General features: G+C 35.2%; 1 protein-coding gene across 1 annotated transcript in view; it reads right to left on the reverse strand.

The window, feature by feature from the left end:
* The window catches only part of RYR3 (ryanodine receptor 3), a 196,058-nt gene that overhangs the window by 63,430 nt on the left and 110,068 nt on the right, over positions 1-22,560 (reverse strand). Inside the window, exons 42-58 of the mRNA XM_077180355.1 lie at positions 20,895-21,027; positions 19,796-19,899; positions 17,446-17,581; positions 16,254-16,434; positions 15,682-15,787; positions 15,034-15,154; positions 14,270-14,439; positions 13,405-13,625; positions 12,954-13,044; positions 11,400-11,540; positions 9,559-9,740; positions 8,543-8,621; positions 7,282-7,371; positions 5,699-5,848; positions 4,083-4,145; positions 3,523-3,598; positions 3,230-3,353 (exon numbers count right to left, since the gene is read on the reverse strand). Coding sequence (XP_077036470.1) covers positions 3,230-3,353; positions 3,523-3,598; positions 4,083-4,145; positions 5,699-5,848; positions 7,282-7,371; positions 8,543-8,621; positions 9,559-9,740; positions 11,400-11,540; positions 12,954-13,044; positions 13,405-13,625; positions 14,270-14,439; positions 15,034-15,154; positions 15,682-15,787; positions 16,254-16,434; positions 17,446-17,581; positions 19,796-19,899; positions 20,895-21,027 — 2,168 coding nt within the window. The remainder of the gene's footprint in view (positions 1-3,229; positions 3,354-3,522; positions 3,599-4,082; positions 4,146-5,698; positions 5,849-7,281; positions 7,372-8,542; positions 8,622-9,558; positions 9,741-11,399; positions 11,541-12,953; positions 13,045-13,404; positions 13,626-14,269; positions 14,440-15,033; positions 15,155-15,681; positions 15,788-16,253; positions 16,435-17,445; positions 17,582-19,795; positions 19,900-20,894; positions 21,028-22,560) is intronic.

Consider the following 22,560-nt stretch of genomic DNA (forward strand, 5'->3'; position numbering starts at 1 on the left):
ATTTTCTCTATAACCTTGCATGAAGTAGTTGATGACAGATATAAATCTTATTGTAGCCTTCTGTTTTAAAACTGAATAAATCCAACCACTCCTCAGAGCCTCTCCTGGCATCCATCCACAGAGCATCTCAGTGGCCTCCCACTTGAGTGACTTTGTTCTCAATGGCTTCCTTAGTGCTGGAGAGCCAAAACTGGGACAACATATCCTGAGAGAATCTCATAATTCATCAACCTGCAGAACACATTCACTGATAAAGCCTGGTACACAGTCAGCTTTCATCATCACAGGGACACATTTCTGATTCATGTTCAGCTTGCACAATTCAAAGAGCTTTTCTGCACATCTGCTCTAAGGCTTAGCTCCCCTATTCCTGGGATTACTCTATCCCAGGTATAGGACTTTGGATTTACCTTTACTCAACCTCATAAGATTTCTGTCAGCCGATTTCTCCAGACTATCAAAGCACCTCTGAAGGGTAGCCAGACTCTCCAATTCATTGCTAAGGGTTCATTCCACAAATCTGCAAACAATGCTTTCTGTCTTGGCATCCAGGACAAGAACAGGGGTTTTTTTCATTACCCTTTTGAAGTCACTTAATTTTAAACATTTTAAAATTCATTTTTTTTTCAAACGTACTTGCTTTCACAAGTCATTAATTCCTTCATTTCCTAGAGGTTCTCTTTTACTTTTGTTTAGTTTACTTCTTCAGAGTCTCCTTATTACAATATCAAAAGAACTAAACTCTGATTGAGATTTACTATTGGTAGATAGTGGGTGACACCCGGGACATCTAACTGCTTTATCCAGTGAGGAAGTAACTGAGTGACATTAAGGAAAACCTCTGGTTAATCATAAATGGCTACTTCATCTGCTTCTACACAGCCTCTTCAAGCAGTAGCAGATAGGAAGACTCAGCCTTTATCAGTTAAGAGAAAATAACCTGGCCAAAGGACATGCAGACTACAGAGGAGCTGACCAGTGTGTAAGAAGTAGGGAAGAAGGAAGGAACAAGTAGTTTGTGGCACTGAGGCAGAAGAAAGAAAGGAACAAGAAAAAAAGAAAGTTGCTGTACTCACTTCTGTGGTATAAGAAAATGATCATTTGTACTGAGTCCTTACCACTGGTATGGGAGTAAATTAGGGAGGTAAAATGGAATATTAGATTAGCAGTTTGAAACCAGCCATGAGAGAAATCCAAGCAAAAAAGTAAGTCTGAGAGAAGGCTGATGCAGCAGAAATTTTAACAACAAAAAAAAATCTAATAATAAAATATATGCTCTTGACCATGTCAGAGCACAGTTAAGAGTAAAGAAACAAAGCCAGAGAACCAAGAAAGACATTTCAATCCCATTTTAAACAAAAGCTTAGTAGGACTCTAACATCTCATCTTAGTTTAATTTGTGAAAAAAACTATTTTAAGAGTAATAGTTTGTATGCTCTGATGACTCTCTATTCATTTATCACCTGTGCAATCAAATTATTTAGTATGAATTAACAGCCATGTATGCTTGAGAGGCATCTTCTCTTCCCTTACTTTCACTAAGGAGACTAAGTACTTATCTGTATTTTCAATGAGGTCACTGTAAATATTTTCTTTTTCAGTTTATAAGAAGTCCTGGCTCCTAAGAGATTACACATAATTTCCTAAATATTGAAAGATGTTGATAGGTCTGTGAAGTATAAAAAACAATATCCAAAGAGCTTGCAGAGATTAAAAGATGTGGACCAAAATACTACATTGTTTTTAATACATACTTGAGTAAGGCCTGAAAGATTTATCTGTATGTCATAAACACACTAAGTGTTTTAAAAATGTTCTCAGCAAAGAGCAAAAAACCCAAAAACAGAGGCAGATGGTATATGTGAAGTACACATGCTGTTCCGCCTATACATTTCCAATTATAAACAATTCCTATGTTTTAATGATTAGTCCAACATTTTCAAGAATGACATCTTGAAATGTGATGATTGCAATGAGTACTTCAAAAGATTTTTTTAATATATATATGCATATATTCATCTGAAGAAAACACTGAAAATATGATCATCTTGATTCAAACTGATGCAGACAATCACTGCAAACTCTTTGCCCATATCAATGAAGAGTTTGAACATGCTTTTTCAAGTTGATTTGTCCCATGATGTAACACTGAAAAAATTTATTTCCTGACCCAAACACATGCAGCTGCAAAATTTGAGCATTTCTACTGGTGTTTCAAAAGATCATTCATTTGCATTAAGTAGACCAGCTTTTCTTATTCAATGGCTCTGAAGCAACTATGGAGGTTATAAAAATATTTGGTGGCATACCTACGTTCTGGGTACAGGCTGAGAGCCTACATATTTGGCAGGAAGGAATTTTTCTCTGTAGCACTACAGAAGTGTATTTAGAACTGTTTTCTCATCTCTTAGAAATATTATTAATTCTTGAAGTGAACAAAGTTACATTTTGAAGATCCAAAAAATGGGTTTTTATAAATTTCTGAGTATACTTTCAATAGAGTAAAAGACTTGAAAGGTAGATATAAATGAAAATAGGAAAGATCTGACTCAATGCATGTAGAGAAAAATTTGTTTATAGATACAATTTAGTTCACAAAAATGCTTAATGCCAGAAAATTGAGGTTTCCCATGTGTTCAGGTGTTTCACATCAAATAAAAGAGGAGAGTTATAGTATAGTAATTCACAATTCCATCATATAAAGCAACATACTACAGTAAGAATCCTCACAGACCAGCTTACTTTGAGACACAGCAATTCAAGTTGCAGTAAAACTAAGGATGTCTGTGCTTTTGCTAGAGTAGAATTTAGTGCCCACAAAATACAGCCACTTTGTCTTATTACTTTACAGAACTCAAAGCAATATTTTTTAAAAATACTTGATTAAAAAGCAGTTTTACATAGATATGTTTCAGTATCAGACCTGAGATTAATTTTCCCATGATCCTTACTGACACTGCTGGCTGCTAACTTAGACATTTTAAATTATCCTCTTGTTTAATTACTCTACTGTTGCACTTTTTATTTACTATGATCACATACTGATTAAAAATGTTGCCTGAACATGCTGTTTTAGAAGAGTCTTTCTGAACATGAGAATGGCTCTAATTGATAGAAGACATGCTGAACAGTAATTATGTTAATAACTGCCAGTCTGCAGGGAGATAAGATTAACATGCTGGTTTGGGCACTGAATGCAAGCAAGCATCTGAAAAAATGTGCAACTTACCGAGATATGATTATACCATTGACTTGAAGGAATTTAAACAGCTCTTGTGCCTTTTCACGGTCCCGTGATTTCTCCTTGGCTGTCAATGTGTCATAAGGTACCAGTAAAGGATGGCTACCTCCACCTTTAGTAAGTTGAAAGAACTGTAAGTTTTTCTACTCTAAGATTTATTCTGCTTCATGTACAAAAGGAACTATTCATTTTTCATTGTCTTACACTGTCATCTTTCAGATTGTTTCTTTTCCCTCATTCTCCTTGTCTTTTTTGGTGTGATTCGCAGGATTGTGGCTTACCTTTGCTTTCCAACTCCATTTTCTTCTTTTTGGCCCATATATTATGGTAGTTTTCTGCCATTACCTCAACCATTCCCTACATTAGCATCAGAAAAAACAATATGTAATATTTGGTGATGATTAAAAATTCTGTAACTCTATTCTATTTTCTATATTCTATATTTTCTATATTCTACATCTATTAAATTCCACAACTCTACACAGTCTTAAGTCTACGCTCTTGTGATACAGAAACATCATAGTTAAGTGGAATTTCTATATTCATCTGTTCTTTGAAGTCAGCACAAGCACATGATACACATATTATAACATGCTATTGACAGCCCCTTCCCTAGCTTCATGCTTGCTTTTTTCTGGGAACTCAGGAAGTACCGATGGCATGAACAGAGGAAATTTCATGTTTCACTATGTAAATAGCATGCACCCTTTCTACAACAGCTTATCATAATGATAGTCACAAATACACTCATAAAACCTATCAAAATTCAACTCATTAATAATAATGAAACTAAATACATCCATTCCTTTCAGCATAATATATGCAAAACACAAATACGAACCTGAAGCTCCCTAGAAAGTGCCACATTTGAGAGATCAAGTGGTGTTGGGCTATACCCATTTCCCTGCAGGGGAAAAGAAAATTAGTCTCAGATAAAATATTTTTGGATAAAAGAACCAAATATTAAATTACAACATCTCTGTTATTGACTTGCTTAGACAAATACCATTCCCAATTTTATACTTTCTTGTGGAAACTGTTCACCTATTTTGCAATGTACTGAAGGCACTGGATGATCAAGGGAATGGGCTTGCTAGTGTGGAAGCGTGCAAGTTGCTGCAGATACATAATCTCTCTATTCACAATACGTGGTAAGCTGCAAAGAACTAAGCTTTTAGCCTAAGAGGAAACCAATCATGAGACATACAAGATGTGCCTTCAAAACATGACAGAACCATGTGGGAACAGCCTGAGTGAGCTCTGTGCTAAGGATGAGACAATACAACAAAAAGATAAATTATTTTCTTGAGGAAATTAAAGACTAAGAAAAATCAGGTGAGTAATATATGAACACAATCTTCAACTGGTTTAAGTGAGAAAGCTCCAGTTCAAAAACCTGTGAGAGGTGCATGTAAATGTGAATGGTTACATATAAATCAGTGATTTCAAATGTCTGCTCAAGTTAATTATGGGCTGAAAACCTCTACTCAGTCAGGTCTTTGTCATGCATCTTCTTGGCCAAGAAGGCCCAACTGCAGAACAAGTTCAACTGGCTGGAAGCAGAGATTCCAGGGACAGCAGAATTTCCTATAAGGGAGTGAGATTCGCTGAAGGGATAAGAAATACTGAAGTATTATGTTGTAAAGAGTGCTCAGGGGCCCCTCTTGGTGAGCAAATAGTGGGCGTGGAGAAGGAACCCAACACAGGCTTAAGGTGCCAGGTGCTGATGCTCACAGGATCAGTGCTGATGCAAGTGTACATAAGGAATTAGCTTGTGACACATCTTTGCACACTCCATCCAGGACTTGTGTCCAATGCACTGCTTCTTAACTCCCACTATATTTATGTACAAATGTCTGTAATTCACCTTGAGGGGTATAATAATAATTCCCTAACATTCATCATAATTTTAAACAGCTTTCCTCTTCCAAGACATATTGACCAGCAGTCTCAACATGTGATTATAAAAATCTACAAACAGAAAAAATAATCTATCATCACCTAAAAATTTTGCCTGTAGATTTAAAAAAAACCAAAACTGTATCAAATATGCAATCTAATTTGTCAGTCATAATTATAACCTTAACAAAAGCCCATGTTAGACTCTTCTGTTTGACCAAACAAAAAAAATTGCTATATTTATTTTTTTATAAAATTAAAGACTTTAAATGCTTCGTCTTTTTTCTTTGAATGACTATATTAAAAAGCTTTTAAGTTCTTCTAATACAATTAATATCTATGGTCTCCTATAGCCTCATTGTCTTAAAAGCTTTTTGGAATCCCCCCTGTAGTGTGGCAAACTGTTTATATACAGTGACATGACTTCCAATCTTAGAACTCTACCATTAAAAGATTCTTTTCACTAAAAGAATATAAAATTGACATAATTGTTTATAATTTATTGGTAAATTAATTAACAGGTCTTTTGTTTTCTAAAATCAAGGTGTTCTACCTTACCTGACTAGACTGAGATATGCTGCGAAGCTTTTCATTTTCACGCTGATGTAACATTGCTTCTCCTCCCTCCTTGGTCCTTTCTAGGCTCCATCCCAAGGCCAACATGGTTTTCAATGATTCTCTGGCAGGCCAACGATAAATTTCCTTTTCCTTTGAAGAAATAATGTAATTTTTTTTTTCTGTATTTAGTAAGTAGCAGAAGCACAATAAAAATATTCTGTCCTTCTCTACTAAGTGCCACGTACCACAAAATTATAGAAAATTTTTATATTGTATGAGAACACAAAATATAGTTCTTTTTACACGAGAGAAAAGCTTTGAAATACCTTCAATGAAAAAAAATATTCTTAGTGGCATTTATTGTTGGGATAAGTGTTAGAAACTAACAGCACTGCAATGACCCCTGGAGCAATAATGTAGATTGGACCTGGAAACTTATTCATTAATTCCACCAGCAAAAAATAATAAAAGAAATCATGGTACTTGTGAGATAAAAATTAGTTAAACAAGTATGTATCTTCAAATGCATCAAGCACTCAAGACCTTTTTTTAGTCTTCCTGTATTTATATCCACTCACAGATACAGAAGGTTACTGAACTACACATATCTTCATATAAACACAGTTACCAATCAAAAAATAGGCAACAGCCCATATTCCATCACTCCTTTGAAAAGTAAAAGTGTTAGAAAAAGTCTGAAAATATGTGGCAAAATTCTGAGTATGCTATACTAAGACTTTTCAAATCAATTAAATAACAGTATTTCAGGTTGTATCATAAACCAGTTGCTCAAAATGACAGCTTTTAGGGATAGGCCTGATTTTTATAATGAAAAGTTCTAATTGCAGACAACTTAGAAAGTTCTTCTTGAACTGCTTCAATAGCAACCAAAAATGCTTTGGCTCCTCTCCAAAGATTCCAAACCAATTTACAAACCTTAGGAAACTCAACCTCTAGGAAACTCAACCTCTTTAATCCTTCTTGATTCTTGTCATGTCTATTTTCTGAACAGGAAATATGTGGTGAAGAGGGACATAGGTAATTGACTTGTGTCTCCCAGTGAATCATTACAAAAATAAGTAACAGAATTCAAATTTGCTTCACTCTTCTGACAGCTAGAAGACATTTGTGCCTAGTCAAGAAATTCAAAATACTTTAGATATTTTTCTGCATTTTCAACTGAATCATCTCCTACACATTTTTTACATTTTTCTACCATCTTTCTAGAAGACAAAATTGCCTTAATATATGTTAAATTACACTTTCATTAAGGTCCAGGAGTTTCTGCCAGTCATTCCTCATCCATGGGAGCCTGAAAAAACTGTGCTACTGATACTTCTGAATTCTAATTTGCCCAGGCCTATGAAGAAACAATTAACATTATGCCTAATGGAAGTAAATTATACAAGACTCAGTGTAAGATTAACTGAAAAATCAGTTCAGCATAAAGTTGTACCTATTAACTGTAAGAATTCTTGTTGGTTCCTCTGCCTGACATTTAACAGAATATATTTGAAATGGATTTTTAAAAGCACACAAATCAATCTACTTCATATTAATGCAGCTGAAATTTCCTCTATTACCTTTTCAGCTAAAGTTTTGAAAGGCCTTATTAATGGATGAGTCTTCATATTTTCATCCAGTGAAACACCATATTTCCATCCACTGTTAGTCTGAAAAAGAGAAAAAAGACAACTGCAAACCCCAGTGAAATAAGATGGGAACAACGCTGATGAGTGAGAGCAAATTAAGCAGTTTCCTTTGTCACACCAAGCTGCTAACCCACTTCAAGAGCTGCTCAGTGCCACATCTGTGGATGTGCAGGAACAAAACATACCTGAGACAGAAGGGATGCCACCTTGAGCAGTGGGTCTCATGACACCAGTCCTGAGCCTAACTTATACTGGCCCCTTTCAAGAGGACTCAAGCACTGAGACAGCACTGACTGTCCCAAAATGCAATAAATGTACTGTCCCAGTTCTCTGGGAGGCCAAAGTCAGAAACACAAAGAAGACTATGTAACATTACCAGATCAAGAACTGAAGGATGTAATTAATGAATCCTTTACCTTAAACAAAAGCAACTGAAATTTATGGTTTGAAATTATTCTGTATATATTTACATATGCATGAGTATGTGTACCTTCCTCTACAAATTTGCATACATAGGCCCTTCCAAACAAGAGAATTATTTTATACAACATTTCCATAAAATTGCTACGCATTTTTTATTAATTGTTATAATAAATTATTGAAGAATTCATTGTCTTTTCTTGTAGCTTTCTAGAAATAACAAAACAGAAACACAATATAGTGACAGGCCCATTAGGAAAATTATAGAGAAATTCAGTACATAACAGGATTATTAAAGCTAAGAAGAAAGAAAATTTACAGCTACTTACCTGAAATAAAAAATTACACTAGGCTGTACTTTCTTAGATCATAGAGCTGCTGCAGTAAAACTAAATCTCTGACTTCCAGTCAAAAAGCACCATTACCAGGCAAAGTGATGCCTAAAGAGCTGTATATCCTTACCTAATTTTTTTTAAAAACCCCAAAGAACAAGAAAAACCCACCAAACCCCCAAACAAACAAACCCCCCCCCCAGCCCAAACCAGACTCTCTCTTTTTCAGTCCCCTCAAGACTCTCCTAATAAATTCTTTGAAAAAGTAACTAATTGCAATGTATTTTCCTAAGCAAGAGGTTTCGTCCACATATTCCCAAAATAAATATGTAGACATCCATACAGTCTGAACAGTTAAACTGCCCAGTTTCAATTTCAATATTCACCCAAGGAATTATTTACTAGTCCTGGACAGTTGCCAGTCTTAAAATAACTCCTACCTTTTCAAAGGCCCATTTATCGTGGGAATGTTCAGCATACTTGCTTACAATATACTCCAGCTTCTCAGGAAGTACAAGGCTGTAAGCAGAGAGGGCTGTGGTCATTCAATTATAAGTTACTGCAGTCTGATTTATGAAAAAAATGTCAGCAAAAGATAGTACCAATCAAAAACACTTCCCCTTCAAATGAAGGCAAAGCATTTGGCATGGTAATTCCCTGTTCTTTAAAAGAAATGCTACAAAAAAGGCATAGCTATAATGGCATTTGCAGAGAACCTTTAAGTACATAACAGTCACACTTTTTAGCGACTGCAATTGCAAAGAAACAAAATCCTGCTTCACCATAATCTACAGGTAAATGTGTTGGTAATTCTTAATAAAGAATAATGTTAACATGGATGTTTCACAATGCATAATGATGGAAGGATAAGACTTTAATAGCAAGACTGAGCTATTGATCCTCAGTTTTTGAATATAAAGTCTGTATTTTAGAAGCAAAAAATTACTAGGAAAGTCAAAACTCTATTTAATCATTTATGTCATCTGCTTATTTTGCCATATCATGTTTTACAGATCAATTCTCAAAATTAAATGAAGATTTTATAAAAATTGGGCTACAGACTAATTGAATCATCAGATTTTTGTGACGTACAAATTGTCATAAGCACATGCAAAATAATGATGGTTTCTAATTTATCTATCCCAAACATTTGAACTATTAGACAACAGGTACATAATAAATATAGAATTTACTATTTCTGCTGCAGACATAAAATGGAAATATTTAACATCTCTTCAGGGCTGAGAAGAATAAGATTTATGTCTGGTAAACAGGACGGGTTTCAGTGAAATATTTGGCAGAAGGAAGCAAAACTCCCTGTACTATTTCTGAAAGTCCTAATACCATCAACATGTCAGTCACCAGCCAACTCTCCCTACAGAAGAGAAAAATGTTAATAAGGAATGGTATAAAAAATATTTAGGGGAAGAAAACCGCTATGAATTACATGACTCACTTGGATGTGCTGACAGGTTTGGGATCAAAATTTCCTTCTGGATCCACTGAAGTCTGCTTTTCCAAAGTTGACATAATTCGTGTATCTAAATAATCAGGGGGCAAGGCACCAGCTATAGCACTTAGACAAGGCAAAGCCATTCGAAAGAGCTCTGGATCATACTTCTGCAGGAGAGATAGGAACTGGTTGGAAAACCCAACAGAAAAACATGCAAAATGTTAGTGAAATCCAAGCAGCCATAGCCATGTACAAATATTAGAAGATGCAAACAAACAGTAAGTCACATTTAAAATTCAAACATAGAGCAAAATCATTGTTGCATGACATGTATTTTTCATTACATCAACATGATATATTCTTAAGACAACTCAGATTGACATAAGAGTGTGCTGACACTTTGTATGTGTATGCAATATGAGTTCAACTCGAGCTTTCTTCAGGCCATGAAGGCCTGTACAGGGAGGATGAAGGTTTGTCTGACTAGTTACAGAGCATGATAATCTGTAAAACACTGCCTTAGTTCTCAAATTACTAATTCCTGCAGAATTAGCAGAAGCCATTGCCATTTTGCCTCTTTTTCACCCTGCACTCTTTCATTTTAAAATATGCTCATTAAAGGAATTTTTGATTTACTGCAGCAAATTAATTTCATTATTTTTAATAACATCAAACCTGTGAATAGTTTAGAACAGAAAAGAATGGTGGAGAATACTGTAGGTCAGCAGATCAGATTTACACAACTCTCACTAACCACCATTGGGCTAACAACCATTTACAGAAAAATAAAAATGTTGTTATAGAGAGCCACCAGTACTGACAGAAACATATCATGTTAATTTATCTGTTAAAATCTAAGATTCACTAATTGGAAACATTTGATTGCATCAGGCACTCCTGACACTCTTCAAACTTGTGAAAGCACTAAGAGAGGGGTAAATGTTACTAAAATAAAAATAAAGCTTAAAAAGCCATTTCAGAATAATGCATAGACCATTTTTATTCCATATTATAAATCAGAATGTCTAGTGGAGCAATCATCTAAATCTTTAGCTTAGGAAGAGAACATAAATTCAGTGAGACACAATGAATAGGATTTTTTATTGTCCTAAAGCAAAAACTGATTTTTCATTGGACTAAATTTTGATCCCAAGCAAGCACAAAAACTGTTTACTCAGGAAGACATTTCTTGTAACAGAAATGCAACTTTTTCTTACTGAGAGAAAAACTGAGTAAGTTTAAAAGTCCCAATAATACGTTTTGCAACAGAAAAAAAGGAAAAGTGTTTATTTCATAGTATATTGCATCATATCTCTTCAGCTGGGCAATAGCTGGAAAACTAAAGAAATACAAATATATATTTGACAACAGTCAATGTAAATTTATTCTGCATCTACTGACAATTTGATAAGCATGTACATATATTTATTAAAATTAATTTTATGTCAGTAAAAAGTAATTTGAAATGTTTAGTAGAGCCAAGATAGGAGAGTAGACAACACTGACATGTTAGTGCAGGGAGAATTAAACATTATGTGTGTGTGTATATATATATATATATATATATATACAAACACACATACATATTTCCTCATTAATAGTGTAAAGCTTATGAGTATATCAAGCAAAGATGTGAAATTTCATTGGCTTGGAGAGAATCTTTCAAGATTCAGCATTCAATTTTTCACTTCATTAAAAGCATTCATTACTGTATCTCCCATATTAGATGAAATTACCATTAAAACAGGAATTTTCTCATCTTGGCACAGCAAATTATCACTGTAATGCTTTTACACCCACCCCATTACACCCACCATAAATGTAATGTGAATTGTAGCCATTACCTTATGAGACAAGGAATCAAATATTCCCCAGAAAAGTTTTTCAGTTAAATGCAACTCCTCTTCTGCTGCAATTCCATAGCTCCCCATTCCTGAAGGCAGACAGTAATATTTCCAGCACTGCTCATAGTGATTTGTCAGAAGCTAGATTTTCAAGAAATAAAAATGCTTGTGAAACATTGCTATTTAACAAAATAAAACACTGCTATGCTAAACAGTTACAGGAGTAGTATTATTCATGTCTGTCTCTTCATTTCCAATGGCTCAGAATAATGGTCTTTTTTTCCTTCTTTTTCTTTTTGGAAGAGCAGCAGAGCCAATATTGTGAAAGTATAAAGCCTGTATTATCTCCAGCTCCAGCTGTGGGATTCTCAATGATTACAGGGAGTAGCAAATTTTCAGAATTTTCACCATGGGATTACAGACTAGCTCACAGGACAAAAACACAGACAATGAAATGGGTATAAGGCCAGACATGTAGGTTCTCACGAAAAGTTTTAAAAATTCACATTGATTTAACTCCTGTCATTTGTAGTTGCTTTAGTGTTACTCTAAACACTGCAAAAGACATGTGCAGTACACTCTCTTGGCTCAGCTCTGGAAAAATTGACAGAATGAAACTATCATACAGGAAATCTGTACCGTTAAAGAGCTAGTATAGATGATTATTTATATGCGCTTTCCATGTAATTTCAAATTTCTACCAGTTTCTTCTATAGAACTAAAAATTCTTATCCCATAGAAATTTTAAAAATCACATTTAGTATCAGATTAGAATCTTGACATTTTATTTTTTATTGCAATTCTGTGTAAGAAAGGAAACTAATAGTTAAAAACCAGACCAAACACTCCCTCTACACCACACTTTTAATCAAAAATTAATGATGCTCCAGAGTATGTTTGTGAATATGGCAGCTCTGCTTTAAAATATGATAAAATTTCAATTCTTTCAGAAAAAGATGCAGACCATAGATCAGGCTGTTTTATCCCAAAAAAAGGTGAAACAAACCTGACAGAATAGTTCTAAATAAGATTCATTTACCATCTAACAATTGTAATTCTATTTTTACAGAACAAAAGAAAAAGAAAACAAAAGAAAAACTAGATAAAACTAGATAAAGCTTCAGTTACAGATTACTCAAAAATAAAAGTGAATTTTCTTCCCTGCATCTTGTCTCTTAGATTTCACTCAAAATTCATTCCTGGACCATGCATCCCACCAAGAGTTATTTTAGTTCATATAGCAGAAGAAGAAATCTCAAGATAACACTGACATTTAAATTGGTACATTGAAATACTCTTTTGCTGAAGCTGCAGGAAAGTCAACAGCTCACTATACAGAATATCATAATCACCTTACTCTTTGCATTAGGCACAATTTCAAAAATTTTGCAAACATTACATATAATTTGAAAGACTACAAAACAATAACTTATTTTCAATTCAGAAGTAATTTTACATCACTTTAGCCTTCCTGTTCTGCTTTTAAAAACAAGAAAACAATATTTTCTTTTCAAGTTTTATGCTGGATGCATGTACAGAAAATAAAGTATTTACCTTGAGAGGCATTTTACAGTATTCATTGAGCAGGGGCACATCAAAAACCAGCCTTCTCAACAGCTGTTGTAGCATAGAGGGACGCAAATGGCTGCAATTTTAAAAAATAGATGTCATCAGCAAAATTCATACAGTTCAATGTAAATGAAATAAAAATTGAAGTCAATTTACATATTGGGAGACAAAACACTCATTAAAAGTATTGTGAAAAAACAGTGCTAGGTGCTTAAGGAATCTCACTATCTAAGGATATATCACAGAATGTTGTGCTACTTCTGAACCCTCCTAAGTGAACAGACAAATCTACATTTCAGTTCCTGAGATAACACTGGTCATTTATTTTCTGTAAGAATAAAATTCTCTTAGGTCTACACTACAGGCAACGAAAGAAGCTGTTAAAATACCTATCCTGCAGAAAAGAAATTAATTTGTACCCAGGTATCATACATACTGGCAAATAGCAAGCAGGCATTCCTCAATAGCATCTCTTTGAGCTTTCGTGAGGGACCGTCCCTTGGATAACCGATATATGGTGTGAAGCATGGAGTCAACCAGAGAGGCATGATGCTCTGTTCCAGAAAAGAGGGGAGCACACCTCTTGAGTAGTGGAAAGACAGCTGAGCAAATGTATCTATTTAGTGCAAGAGCTGCCTCTGTGGTGCTTAGAGAAACCTGTATGAAGGAGCAAATGAGCATTAGCGTCACACTGGATAAAGGTCACTAAATACGAAGGCTATAAAACATAAAAAAATGTAATAGTCCTTAAGTCTCTGAGTGGCTGGGTGCTAATGATGTTTCCAGTATATACACGAGGACTAAAGTAATTTCTTTTTCAGCTAGAGGAAATTCAAGCCATCCATTTATGTTCCATCCCTTGCACCCCTGCACTCTGAACAAATAGCAGCAGAAATTAATATGTAGCCTCTATTTTGAAACCAGTTAGAAAACCCCACTAAGCTTTATATAGGACTCAGCATCTCAATTTCTTCACACACCTGGATTTTCACTGTAATTATTGAAAACAAACATGAAATAAAAACAATCATCAGGCCTATTGCACTATACTCAATGTACTTATTGAATTACTGTAAAGCCTATATCAAAAGATTTTCAAATACTTTTACACTTTGTACACTGAATGCTTAGGTCAAACTTATGCACTATAAATTAATAGTGAATTAATATTGATTTTCTTTTATAGTCAGCCTACAATGCCTTTTATTAAAGGCTGTTTTGACTTGAAATTCCAGTTTTCTTACACTTACAGAGCCACTATATCGAGCCATTTCATCTAAACTCAATAGTGAAATACGTACTGTATCCAAAGAGGCAGAAGCTCTTAAATCTGGTAAAAATCCAACTTCCAGTAGGTGAAGGAGGAAGCTTTGGTCCTTAATACCATAGACACGGTCCAAGAAGAGTACCATGGGTGCTTTATGATCAGGACAGAAACTGGCAGACATGTCTGGCTCATTTACTGTGCCATCTACACAAACATACAATGCACTTTTTAATAGTAGATAACCGATAAAACGAGAAACACCAAGGCAATGAAACCCATTACAATTACATTTAATATGTAAAATCACATACTCAAAGGAAACTACATTCTTCAGTTTTGTTCTATGCTGAAAAATAATCTGTTAGAACAGAAAGTTTTTATTCTTTAGAAACCCCTATTATTTTGCAATTTAATTATCTTTCACTCTTAAATGAAAGCTTAGAAATTAATGGTAAAATATTCTACAGATGACTGGACAATGTGGAAATACAAAGGGACTGAGCCAAGCTTAAAATTATTTTATCTAAGGAGTTAATGTCTCTAAAGCCACTGCTGGAGACAAAGTATTGGCCCATTGGTGTGATCCTTTAAAGTATTTCTTACGTTCTTACATTCTCTGCTCTACAGGAGCAAATATCTGTGCCACTGGAGCAGCTCTAATTGATGCAGATCTAATAAAAATTTGAAGAGTTCTCTGCTTACATTCAACTAACAAAACTGCTCTGTTTTTCATTTGAAGACTAAAGTGGCAAAAGACTTTCATAAAAAATAAATGGTCTAATAAAAGTATGAAGTTACCTTTGTTAACTGTGGACAACTTTAGTGGTATACTTATAATCCCTACCAAATCTTCAGTTGGCACTAGGGATCGAAGAATTGACCTGATTCGGATGGCTTCCCCTTTTCCACTTTGAATAAGCTGTTAGAAAAATTTATCAGTTAACAAATTTAGTATTGAGGACATAAGAAAGTTTTCCTCAAAATATTTGTATTAATATGATTTTATTTCAAACACCAGAAGAAAATGTACAGAAATTCAATTTATCCAAGAATGAATGCGCACAAAAAGCAGCCCTCTATCACATTCTTATAAAAATTATTTTATGGCTTTCTAGAGAATAATAAAGGGTCAATTTCAGAAGTTATTATACTGGTCACTTAATTGTGCAACACTTGTAGTTCATATTTGCTTTGATTTCATAGTCATGTAAAAATTACCAAAATTTTACATAAATAAAAAAGCATAAAGGAATCAAAAGACCATGGTTCTTTATAAACATCGTGCAGCTTGTGTCTACTTCGATACAGCGAGAAACCATAAAGTCTACCATTTGAAGGGAAGAAGGCTTTGAATAGAGAAAGGTTTAGTGAGACATGTTTACAAATTGTTTTTCAATTATGTTTACAAATCTTACATTTTCTGAGCAAGTGGTAGAATGAACTTACATGCATTTCTGGTGCACAGCGTCCAAGTAAATCTATGAGAGCTGAGTAAAAGGACATGATTGCATTTCCCATGTGCACAGTCTCCTCTTCATCTTCCTCCTCATCACTAAAAAGTTAAAAATAACAGTAAGCATTTTTGCTAATCTACATTTTATAGCTCTTCTCTGGAGCTAGAGACATGATCCAGAGACTATTCACCAGACATAATCATCCCTTTGGCTCCAGACTAAAGGATTTTTGTCCCTAGGGTAAGCACTCAGGCTAACTGTAATAGCTGACTTCACATGAGCCTTCTACCTTCCTCTTTACTTTAGCTTAACTTTAGCTTCATTCCACAGCAGTCTTCTCATTTGTTTTATCCTTCAGGCTTTTTCTCTCTGTAACTCGCATTCCACTTTTATCTAGCTAATGCTTTATGAATACCATATGACAACTGCTTGTGGATGTGAATTTCTAATTCTCCCTGTTTGTCTAATGCCCTACTCAACAGGGTCTATTATCCACATACCGCAAGCATGATTGAACCAGCTATTAAATTGTCATTTGCCAAACAAGCATTCACATTTACTTACCCTTCTCTTTTATATGCCTGGGAAGGAAGGTCACGACTAGGATTCTCTGAGATCCTGATGGCTTCCTGCATGGCAGCCAGCAAACCATTTCCTCCTTCTCCCCTAAGGTCTGGCCCAAAGCATTCTGGCCGTCGAATGAGGAGCTTGACAACAACACTTGCATTTTCCTCAACACTTTCACCTGAGGACCAAAAAGCACTACACATATTTTCTCCTGAAAGGTATTCTTAAGTCAGAAGAAAACTGCATTTTCCCCTAATTGTTGCGAAATAGAAATCAAGTCCTCATCCTAAGGTGACAGAGCAGAGATTCCCCTGCAGTCCGTGGTGCAGATCATGGTGAGGCAGCTGTGCCCCTGCAGCCCATGGAGATCCACAGGGATGCAGAGATCCACCTGCAGCCCATGGAGGTCCACAGGGATGCAGAGATCCATCTGCAGCCCATGGAGGTCCACAGGGATGCAGACATCCACCTGCAGCCCATGGAGGTCCACAGGGATGCAGACATCCACCTGCAGCCCATGGAGGAGACCTCATGGAGGAGACCTGCACTGCAGCACAGGGATGCCTGAGAGGAGGCTGTGAACCCGTGGGAGACCTGTGCTGGAAAAGGCTCCTGGCCGAGTCACCTGCAGACCTGTGGAGAGTGGAGCCCACATTGGTCAGGTTTCTTGGTAGGGGAACTCACATTGGAGCAGCCTGTCCTGGAAGGACTGCATGCCATGGAAAAACGCCCCACATTGCAGCAGTTTGTGGAGAATTTTTGCCTATGGGATGGACTCACATTGGAGAAGGTTGTGGAGGATTGTCTCCCATAGGAGGGACCACATGCTAGAGCATGGCAAAGACTTCTCTCACAGAGAAGTGACAAGAATATATTGATGTAACCCCTATTCCTGGTCTTCCTGTTCCAAGGAATTCTTAACATGATTCACTATCATGGCTGCAGGTTAATCTACTCAATTATGTGATTTGCAAAAAAAAAAAAAAAAAAAAAAAAAATTAAGAAAAAATACAGCTAACTATGAAGATTCAAAAAAATTTACAATAATAAGCATACACCAATAGTCTTGTGTTTGTAATGAGGAGAGTATGCATTAACCTCTCTTCAGATTTAACATATTTTGATGGTCAGGAAATTGATTTAAAGGAAACCTTTTAGTGGAATCTGGATGCCAAGAAATTAGACTTACTGTTAGCAAAAACTGCAAATCGTAAGAATGACAGGTAACGTTCACCCTCTATTGGGTTCCATCCAATGTCTGGATATCCTTTAGCCAGCAATACTGGACAGCTCTGCAGGCCACAACCTGCCAGGTAGGTAACAACCTGCAATACAGAAGTAATAATTTATTCATATGCTTAGAAGTATGTTTCTAAAAATAGCTATAAACCAGAATGAGAACAGTATTTTTTTCCCAAGATTTTTTATATTCTGGGAAATTAACCTAAGAATCTAACAATATAGCTCATTATTTTATCAGTCATAGGGGTTTTTTAATGAAAAAAGGTTAGCACTCTCTCTTTCTGAAGATACCTAATTACATGATGACACAAAAATACAACAACATGAAAAAATGTGGAATGTGAAAAATAGAATAAAATCTTGTATAATCCAGATCTTTTTGACAGTACATACACGACAACTGTAATACTGAACAGCTTTAAAATCACATCAATAACCATGTATGGTTTATTTGCTACAATAGCAAAATAAAGATTGCATAAAAAGTTTATATAGTGTAATTCCAATTTTAATGGATATGAAAACCATCACAATTTTTCAGAAGAATGATAAATATCAATGAACAGTTTTAAGAGTCTGAAATCAGAAAGACTAAAAAATTTTGGTAAAACAAAAATTTCTAATACAACATTTCTTATCAAAAGGATTATCTTTAAGGGAAATCTTTAAGAAAGTATGATTAATTTTTTAAATTATATTACACTGAATTTCAGAAATATATACAGAATAATTTCCTCATTCGTCTAAAAGGAAATTTGCAGATAGCTGTGCATTTCAAATAAAATAAATAATCATATGGTTGTGCAAAGGACAACACATGGGCATGATTATAGCACTTAAAATGGGTAATGACCATGAAGAATCTTCTGTGAACTTGTAAAAAAAGATACAAATTATAATTTCTTAAAATGGCAGGCAGCCAAAATAGATGACAAAAGGGAGAGAGATGAAGAAATTATATTTAGACATTATCCAGTGTCCTAAGAGAGAGAAAGTTGTGAATTTAGGAAGAATTATATGTCAGCTGATACAGTGCACAAATTGCCTCCAAAAGGCTGCAAAAGTGGAAAAATGGGTTGTTGTGGAAAACTTGTTTATCGCAGTACAAAGTAAGGAAGCTTCTCAGAGCACTCTGAGGAAGAAATATATAATTCCTAACAGGACTTGATAGTTTTCAAGCATTTATTCAGAAGATAAAGTGAATACATACTTGTGGTTCCAGTCACTAGTGTTGTATCCCAAGGATTGAAGTCAATGCCATTTAATTTTTTATTAATGGCAGGACAGAGTGCCCTCAGCAATTTTGCAGGTGATAGAGAATTGCTAATACTTCTCAAGAGCATATTGCCTGGTAACTATATTGTTGTGCTGTCTCACACCCTTTCCATTCATATTCTTGCCTGTCTTCCCCCAGCTATCACTGTAATATGCCCATTTATTTCAATTTCACAACTTTTCCTCTCCCACACCACGTACTAATCAGAAACAGTCCCACAAGTTCCACTGTCATCTCAGGATCCTGTCATCCTGCACAGAGACTTTCCCTGGGCTAAGCTATCATTTAGGTGTTTAACTACTCTCTCCATTTATATTAAACCCTGCTTTCTGTTTTCTACACCCCAATGCTCTGCTAGCATGTCTAACTTCCTTTATCTGCTTTCCTCCTCTTCTGACTGTGCACTTCCATCTCTAAATCTGTTTTTCTCCTATGATATACAACTTTCATGTCATTTTTAACATTTAACATATTTCCCAGTTCATCCTGCCTCTCCTCACATTTTTCTTTATTCCTAACTATTGCCAATGACTTGAATTCTGGATTCAGTCTCCCATTGACCCTACCCTTAAAATCCTGTTTCACTTTTCATCTTGAAATACCTGTCCTTCAATTCTCTTAATTCTAACCTCCATGCCCACAAATCTCTATGATTTAGGCCAAAAAACCTGTGTCCTTTTCTTAATATTTTCCTCTTAATTCTTAATTTTTTCGTCCCCAAAAAACACTTCTTGATATTCCTGTTTCACGTCTTTTTTCTTGTCATCCTTTCTGCATGATAACAATAGTGAAAGGATGCAGAAGATAGAAATAAATCTTTTTTGCTCTGTTTCACGATAAGCAGAAGGCAAAATCAGGGAAAATACTGTTCAGTCAACCTTACCTTGAAATAACACGTAACTAGAGTGGGTATTTTTGAGGACAACATATTCAAAAACTACTATGATCAAGCTTGCCCTTTTAAACCCTTTCAGCACAAGTACAGCATTTAATAAATGGGTAAATAGGTGAGAGTGGCCACCTTATCAAGATCTGGCTCCTCCAATGCAAGTGCAAGCTCGTTGTTGTCCATCACAGAGGCTGCCGCCACATCGAGTGGTGTTGAACCCCTCATTGAAGGAAACGCTGCAGAAAAAAGTTAATACATAATGATTAAAGGGAGTTTGCAGTAATCACATTCACGCAGCAGAGGGCAGCAATCACGCTGGAATCTAGAACGCAAATATATTCCTAGAATATTTTAGGGCAGTTCTTCATCCAAGAATGGAGTCAACTCTTTTAAATAATGTGGAAATGCTATATATTTTTTTTCTGGCTTCACATCCATATCTGTAAGCATACTCAAACACAGTGGTTTTAAATACAGATATACAGATGAAAAATAAAATCAGTATTAACAATACAGCAAAATTGGAGGAATACTATTTCCTTAGGAGACCAACATGTTAGCTACATAATTCTTCACAGCCTTATCATGTCAAGATTTTAAAACATGCCTATATTTAGCAAAAAGAGACATTTCAAGCTTCAATTACCTGCTTTCTTTCTTTAATATTTTCCATTTTTCTGTGTTTTTTGTGGCCAAATGCACACAGGAACAGCTAAATCACTGTGAAATCACAGGCTATCTTGCCTTGAAATATCTTATTATTATAACCATGTAACCAGCTAATAAATTTTTCATCTGTTACAAAATTTAATGCACATGCATTTAAAAACTGAGTCAATGTTCAAAAGAGAAATATGAAATTTACTTCAGTAGCCTAAACTGTAGGGGCAAGGAAATTTAAACCAGATGAAACAAGCAAGCACCATAAGGAGTCAATTTAATCTTAGATTTCAAACCACAACTATTTTAAATGGAAAAATGTCAAACCATGTGTTTAAAACTAATTTTTTCAAGGTGTTTAAAAACACAGATTCAGACTATTCTGTTCCTAATACAATTCATAGACGCATTAACATAAAACAAAAATGAAAAAAAAAAAGGAAAATATTTAAAGGTGAAACCACAAGGTGGTTTAAGCATGTTTCAGCCTGCTATACAAATTAGACACCAGTCTTGTGATATCACAGCTGCTCCTACTCTTGCTTTTTGGTGTTGCAGCTACATGGCATACCCAGTCCAACACTGCTGTTTTCCAGTAAGTAGCTGAGATGCTCAAACATGGCCTTTTGGTTTTGCCGGCTAATGCGGCAGAAGTAGCACAGGAACCGACAGCAGCTTGCCACCATCTTCGGGAAAGCGATCTGCTGAAGAGGAAAGTTGACAAAGCAGTGAAATATGTTAATTACCAATCTGTTCCAGTTCTTCCTGCACTCCTCACAAGGAAAGTACAGTGAAGTTACCAAGGTGATAAGCAACTGACTGTTACTTTGGAAAGGACTCACATTTCCTTTTAACTCTCACATCCATTAGGCCATTAAAGTGTTGAAAAATCATTTTTCAGAGAACTGTAGATGACATACCAGTTTGAACCGACAAGTTTTAACATTCCCAGCATTCCTTCTGACAGTATATGTCTCAATACAGCCTCATGATTAACCATTTATTCCAAGAAGCTGGAGATCTAGCTTAAAGAATCTGCTGCCACAACCTAGAAAAATGCCAAATCCCTAAGCCGCAGACTACATTTCATGATTGCTCATTCCATCTCTTGAAGCTACAACACTGAACAGAAATATTCATGAAGTACCTACTGTCTACATACAATTCATAAAAACAGAGACATAAAGAGTGGCCAAGCTGTTTAATGACACAACACCAGGTTACTAAACAGTTTTCTAAGTCTGCATTTCCTTTGAAGGATATCATGGTAATTTCTGTAAAGCATTTTTGTAGATCTGTGTTATTAAAATTTTCTAGGAAAACATCTTTAATAAAATTAGAAAGCATTGGGGGTTGTCATTGTTTTGGGTTTCAGGGGTTTTTTATCACCTTTGGCTCTATGTACAAGTTATAGCAAAACCAGAGTCTTGTAGTACCTATAAATTAGCAAAGTAATAATAATTTTATAATTAATTGTAACTTACCTTGAAATGCAACAGAAATACTAAAACTGGTATGTGAATACTTTGTAAAACTGCAATGGTATAGGCAGATTCAATGTATAAGCATTTAAGAGAATTATTGATTCAAGAGGCAAAGAGTGGTGCAGATGCACATAGAAGACAATCAAGTTACGAAAAACTGAAAGACTAAGAAAAGATAAGCAAAAGGTAGAATATTGGGCTGAAAATTGTTCCAAATACATAAGAAAGATGAGTGGCCAGGTGAAAGGATATTAGATAAGGAATACTGGGATCAGAGGAGACATCTCTTTTTGGGATGGAGGCAACAGAATAAAATCATGAGGCATGAGCAAAGAGAAGATAGAAAATATGCACACTTCACTTCTCACTTTCTTCAGAAGTGAAAATTTTCAGTTAGGCTTCTCAAAATTTATGCCACTCTGCCTTTAAAATAACATGTATATATATATTCCAGCACGGCACAGAGAAAAGGGAGAACACAACACTGCAAGAAAATTTTTGCTCAATTCAAGTACATGAATTTGAGCATTAAAATATAAACTTGGTTTAGTCTCTTATTATAATTTATTGGTAGTAACACTTCATTTAAGATGAAGAGGTAAATTTTCCTACCAGAGCTACATCTTCAATAAATGCAGTTAAAGACTATATTTAATAACAAAACGCTTTACTATCCTATTAAAAGAAAAATGAAATAGGTAGAAACACCTAAAATATCTCAGGTTTTAAAAATCAAGGTTGAGCTACTGGGCT

The sequence above is a fragment of the Agelaius phoeniceus genome, chromosome 6 (genome assembly GCF_051311805.1).
Source record: "Agelaius phoeniceus isolate bAgePho1 chromosome 6, bAgePho1.hap1, whole genome shotgun sequence".
NCBI lineage: Eukaryota > Metazoa > Chordata > Aves > Passeriformes > Icteridae > Agelaius > Agelaius phoeniceus.